General features: G+C 37.0%; 2 protein-coding genes across 6 annotated transcripts in view; one reads left to right on the plus strand and one right to left on the minus strand.

Moving 5' to 3' along the window:
- Window positions 1–2: 2 nt before the first annotated feature.
- LOC109544799 (calpain-A) overlaps window positions 3–6,000 on the minus strand; it is a 24,280-nt gene continuing 18,282 nt past the window's right edge. For 3 of the 5 annotated variants that reach the window (XM_019915146.2, XM_048669448.1, XM_048669447.1), the window contains 4 exons: window positions 2,306–2,530; window positions 1,662–1,789; window positions 353–548; window positions 3–251 (listed from right to left, as the gene is read on the minus strand). In XM_019915146.2, coding sequence (XP_019770705.1) covers window positions 166–251; window positions 353–548; window positions 1,662–1,789; window positions 2,306–2,530 — 635 coding nt within the window. In that variant the 3' untranslated portion in view covers window positions 3–165. The remainder of the gene's footprint in view (window positions 252–352; window positions 549–1,661; window positions 1,790–2,305; window positions 2,531–6,000) is intronic. The other 2 variants (XM_048669450.1, XM_048669449.1) reach the window with 1 other exon arrangement.
- LOC109544798 (intraflagellar transport protein 122 homolog) overlaps window positions 3,736–6,000 on the plus strand; it is a 5,274-nt gene continuing 3,009 nt past the window's right edge. Inside the window, exons 1-3 of the mRNA XM_019915145.2 lie at window positions 3,736–3,968; window positions 4,625–5,411; window positions 5,620–5,817. Of these exons, the coding sequence (XP_019770704.1) occupies window positions 3,910–3,968; window positions 4,625–5,411; window positions 5,620–5,817 (1,044 nt within the window). The 5' untranslated portion in view covers window positions 3,736–3,909. The remainder of the gene's footprint in view (window positions 3,969–4,624; window positions 5,412–5,619; window positions 5,818–6,000) is intronic.

The following is a 6,000-nucleotide window of genomic DNA, read 5'->3' on the forward strand; positions in this document are numbered from 1 at the left end:
GCTTATGATTAATAGGTCGTATATTTCGTGATTTTTCAACAAGATGCATAAAAATAGTATTTTAAACATGCGTATCAATAGCGACGTTTATATCATTTTAATAGTAATAAAATACAAAAAGTATATATAAACAGGCAGTAGAAATGAGCATTAGAGTAGAACTGTTTACGAATATAAAGTACTCTCCAACCACTCCTCCAATGAAAACGTTGCGGTGTTGATTCCAGTTTTATCTTTGGCTTTAAAACAGTCTGCAAATAATAAGCAATAATTTAGATGGACAGAAGACTCAAAAAAATTGAGCAATCCTTAGGAATAGTCGAAAAAAAAAAACATTCCATAAACACTTTACCTATCATCGTTTTAGTCTTCATTGCACACATCATAAAATCATCGAAATGTACTTCTCCCATTTTGTTGCCGAAACGGTGCATCAAAACGTTGAGAACTCGATTATTAAGCCGATATCCTGCAGACTGCAAAGCTTGCCTCAGTTCGAATCCACTGAATGTTCCTGATTTATCAGTGTCATATAAACTCCAGACATTCTGAAACATAATCAAACACTAAAACACATCGATGTGACAAAGTTGTGCAAAAAAGTTAGGCGGTTTTTCATTAACTTCTGCACTTCAAACACTAGTTAAATCAATTAAAAAAACTGTTTTCAATATTACGCAAAGGCAAAATAAGCTTGAAGCTCAATGTATTAAACAGTTGTTAGTGCTACGGCAAAATGTTTCCAGTTTTCTTTCGTCCAAAAAATTTTGGCCACTTTCTTGGACACGTTTATTTATTTAAGGCAATTGTTGAAACTCATTCTTAAAGCTAAACATTTGACTAAATTTTCGAAGATTTTTTTATTGTCGGTTCTACTTCACAATGTATTGATTGAGTCGCGCGATTGCAGAAGCTTGCAGCCGTTTTGTTGCAAATTTTGGAAGTTTCAAAACGAGTATTAAAAGCTAAACGTTGTTTAGTTAACTATGAAAAAGATAACGTTTAATTTGTAAAATTGCTCAAATTGTTTTCTGCAGCGGCTACAAAAGATTTGAAGCCCCTTTACTGGATGGAATTTTATACAGATTATCAAACTTTTAAAAACTGTAAATTTTAGAACAATCGTTGAATATTTTAGCTAGTTTCTTGGGCCTGATGAGAGTTTTGCAATAAATTGTGCTGCATTAAAAGGCTTGAAGTAATTTTATTTGCACTATTCGTTTATTGCATCTCAAAAATTCCCTAGTCAATGTAACATTTCTTGGCCCAATATTAATTTATTGTATTTACACTCCTGTAAGTACAAAGAATCCTTTCTGGGTCCGCCGACTTCAGCAGGCTTGAAACTGGTTTATTGGGCATTTTCAATGCCTTAAAGTGTCTATTAAAATATTTAAAATGTGCCCCTTTTCAGAGCATTTAATGCCTATTTTATGCAGATCGTTTTTTCAATCTGCAGAGAACTTTTTCTTTTTAATACAGTTGTGAATAAGTGATTTTTCGAACGTTTCTTGAATTATTGAGACAAACTATTTTCAATATTGTGCCAAAGAGTTAGGAAGCTTGAAGTCAACGTACCAGAACTTTCAGGCAACTTCATTGGGCACTTAAATACAAATTATAGACAATTTTAGTGCCACTCTTTGGTAGAAATAGTTTACCTTCCAATCCCTAAGAGACTGCCAGAGACTCTTAAATTCCTCATAGCCGAGTTTGCCCGATTTGTCAACGTCCATCATAGCAATCATGCTTCGGCAGATATCTTTTGAAAATCCGTCTCTGGTTAGAGCTAAAAATCAAAAATATTTCCGTTAAAGCGCCGATTTGTTGTTAAATGTAAATGTGGGTCCACATTGTTCGCGAGCAGCAAGAAGAAACAAACTGCATAAAAATCGCTACGCGCTTCACATCCTGCTGTAGATAAATCTATTTAATATGAGCTTGCAACCACCTAAAACCTTGATCGGTTGGGTAGCAGTAGATGAAACTAATGCATAAGCTCATGAGCACTTGGACTTGATTTCATGATTTTTCTAATGTCTCCAATCCAATTGGTCGCTCTTAGCAGAGATTCTTTAGTAATTAGCACTGTAAAAACTTTTCTTAACGATTCAAACCATTCTGGCAAACAGCACAAACACAAAGAATTAACGCGAACACGAGCACGAGCAATATGGACCCCACTTTACAATGAAATGTGCAAATTTTATATAATATTTACAAAATACAGCATGCCAGTTAGTAAATAAATCACACAGAAATCCTTGATTAATTTCCATGCACATGCACTACATGCTCAGCATACCCGCAAAAGTGGTTAGCAAAGGAGCTCGTTGAGTCGGCTTCAGTACTTCGGATAGTAGTGGAGAATCCTTGCAAAAATGACCGCATATTAAGCCTAAAAGTTGACTGAAAAAGTTGTCGGTTTCAGTTTGGGGAGCATCTAAAATGGCTGGGTTTCCTCTCGGTGGGGCGGCGCTCACCCCATTTGCCTCCTTCTTGTAATACACGCCGCTTCCACTTTTTAATTCTGGTACAAATAGTGCTCGGTTAGAGAGAACTAAAGGTGCCAATTAACAAACGCTCAATAACATTTTTGATTTTGAAAATTTTGATTATTTTTTTGAAAACGCATCTGAACAGCAAATTACATTTTAAAGTAAAAAAGGAAGAGCGCTCATTTATTCTTCTTACAGCCGACGAAAGAAGCAGGCCGCTATCGCTTACCGTTTCCAAAGATTTTATTTTTCCAAATTCCATTTTAAAGTGTCACTTTTAAGGCAAGGAAATTTAAATTGCTAGTCAAGTTTAAAAGGAAATCATTGGCAATGGCGTATCAAACGGTTGCAAATTTTATGCACAATTATTTACTCTAAAATCAATACAGCGCGCAAAATCAATAAAATTTCTGTGTAATACAATAGACTTCGACCAACCAAATCCATTCAAAAACCGCTGTCCAGCGTTACCACTTTCTGCAGAAACAAATGTTAAGCTCCGGGCTGGATAAACAGTGCTTAATATCAGCAAAATATGAAAAAATCACCGAAACTTTTCGGAGAATGACTCAAAATCGAAACGTTTTCCGCTGATAGAACAAGCTTTGTGCTACAAGCGTGATAGAAAATCAACTCTCTACCTTTGCAGGTTCCTTAGGAAATGAATATCAAACTTTGACCTGCTGAAATATCCGCGAAAACTACATGTAAATGCGAAAAAATTGTGGAAATGGCCTGATGATGACGGGGAATTGAAACTTTTGACCCGCACTACTGCAAAATAGACAAAATTCCTACAAAACCGGCTTGTTCGAATTTTTTCTTCATTTCTTGAATACCAACCTCCGACCTGCAAAAAACCTCGTAAATCAAACGCAATTTGAGCTGATCATGATTTTCCAGTTTGAGTCATTTTGTATGCATAAATCCTCAATCTATGATTATTTTATGAACAGGACGTCCGAGGACAAGAACTAAGATGGCGAACATCCCGCTTCTATTCATTTAAATATGATTATTCGCGCCAACATGTGGGTACCTTTAAACCGAAGAAAAGCCGATGCTTCATGAAGGTAGCACAACTTCCAAAAATCTTCAGCTCATAAGATTCATATAACAAGAAACTGATACTGAACGACTTCGAACATCGCCACCTTGAATCCGTAATTGTTTCACAGGTAGTCACAGTAGGCCAATCAACCTGGCCGGTTATACGTTGTTACCTTGGAAACCGCTTGGCATGTCAACATAACAGCCTGACTCTTGACTTCTTTTGTGTGAGAGCTGCGAACGCATTAAACCTCGGAAAGAGTTTAATGATTTATTTTCAAATGATTGTTTTCAGTTTAAAATGTAACTGCTTATAACTTGTATTGTCAGACGAGAACAAGGTGAAGACAGATCGACAATCATGAGAACCATACCAAAATGGGTCGATAAGATACAAGACAGTGACAAGAATGGGCAGAGGTAAGTGGAATTGGTTGCTTTCTGAATTCTATTAGATGGACTGGATTTGCAAGAAATGTATGATTAAATGATTAAATGTTGATGAATTTGGCAAAAACGGATAAAAATTGAACCGTTTAAAGCCCTGGTTGGCCAACAAATCCTATAGACGCGACCAAGTTTTTCCCACTGGCAAGTTCAAATTTCCATTGATGGATTTTTCAATCAGTATATTGGCGCAAGTTAAAAATTAAGCGTTAATCATTCAATACTTTTCCACATAACAGCAGTATTGCAAACTGACGAAAGATTCTGCCTGCAAAAATTTTTTTTGACAAAATCTCCACCTGATAATGGCAAAAAACACAATGGCCGCTTTGAATTTTTCCAAAAAAAATTGAAGACGTCTTTTTTAATATAAAAAATGTTCGTAAATTGAAGCAAGGATCGCAATTTTCCTTTTGAAATGCTTGCTTATATTCCAATAGGCGACCAATCAAACATGGGACCATTTTAAAATAATACTTAAGAACAAAGTAGAAATTCGATTTTCAACTGTTAAAGCAGATAACCCCCTAAATTTTAAATTTTAAATCACACTGTATTTGCACAGTTATAAAAATTCAAACAAATTAATGTTGGAGTTTCGTTCACCCTTAAAGCAAAATGTATTTCAGTATATACGACTTGTGCTTCAACCCAGATGGCACCCAACTAATTGTCGCAAGTGGCAACCACGTTCTGATCTACGACACGACTGAAGGCTCCCTTATCCAGCTCTTGAAGGGCCACAAAGATCAGGTCCATACAGTTTCTTATGCGAAAAATGGGGAAAAATTTGCCAGTGGAAGTGCAGACAAAACAATCATTATCTGGTCGAATAAGTTCGAAGGGCTGCTGAAGTACAGCCACAATGATTCCGTACAGTGTGTCGCCTTTAATCCATTGTCGCATCAGTTGGCAAGTTGCGCACTGAGCGATTTTGCCTTTTGGAGCTCAGATCAGAAAGCCGTTCAGAAACACAAGGTCAACGTGAGAATTAACTCCTGTTCTTGGACGAACGACGGGCAGTATTTGGCTTTGGCTTTGAACAATGGCGTTATTTCGATTCGGAACAAATTAGGCGAAGAAAAAAGCAAAATCGAACGACCTGGAGCGGCGTCCATTTGGGCCATATCGTGGAGCACATTTAAAGGGGATCAGACTGATATCTTGTGTGTCACCGACTGGAATAAGGTTTTATGCTTTTATACCTTGGGCGGGAAACTTGTAGGCAAAGAACGAAGCATAGGGTATAACGCCCTGCGAGTTCGGTACTTTCCTAAAGGAGACTACATATTGATAAGCGGCTTAAACAAATGTTGCAAGTTGTATACGAGGGAAGGTATTAAACTGGGGATGATCGGAGACCAGCAGAACTCCTGGATTTGGTGCTGTGAAGCAGATCCAACCGGCAATTTTGTGGTAGGTTTAAATATAACCAGTAATTGTTTAGGTTTGTGGGTTTTTCAGTCAATAGATGGTGGCAAAAACTAAACACTATTTTTTCATGGGCCGACGTTTCGACTATATTTAAGTCATCACCGATTGACCGAAAAACTCACAAACCTAAACAATTACTGATTATTTAATTTGCGCCTATTTTAAATCAACCTATATACTAATGTTCCAGGCTCTTGGCTGTGAAGATGGAACAATCGCCTTTTATCAGCTCGCATTTAACATGGTCCATGGCCTCTACAAAGAACGGTATGCGTATAGGGAAAATATGACCGATATTATCATCCAGCATTTGATTACTGAGCAAAAAGTCAGAATCAAATGTCGAGATATCATTAAGAAAATTGCCATTTACACCGACAGGCTTGCAGTAAGTATGTTCAACTACGATCAGAACGTTTAGTGGATAAATCGGTGAATTGAGTCAGACGCAGGGGCGAATCCAGCTTTAAAGTCAGGGGGGGGTTATGTAGAAAAAATACAGTTTTCTGTTATCTATGAAATTAGAAAAATGATCGTCGTTTTGTGCAAGGGTGGCGCAAGATTATTGCAA

This window comes from Dendroctonus ponderosae, unplaced genomic scaffold (genome assembly GCF_020466585.1).
Source record: "Dendroctonus ponderosae isolate FM_Combo_2020 unplaced genomic scaffold, Dpon_F_20191213v2 Dpon_F_20191213_8, whole genome shotgun sequence".
Classification (NCBI taxonomy): domain Eukaryota; kingdom Metazoa; phylum Arthropoda; class Insecta; order Coleoptera; family Curculionidae; genus Dendroctonus; species Dendroctonus ponderosae.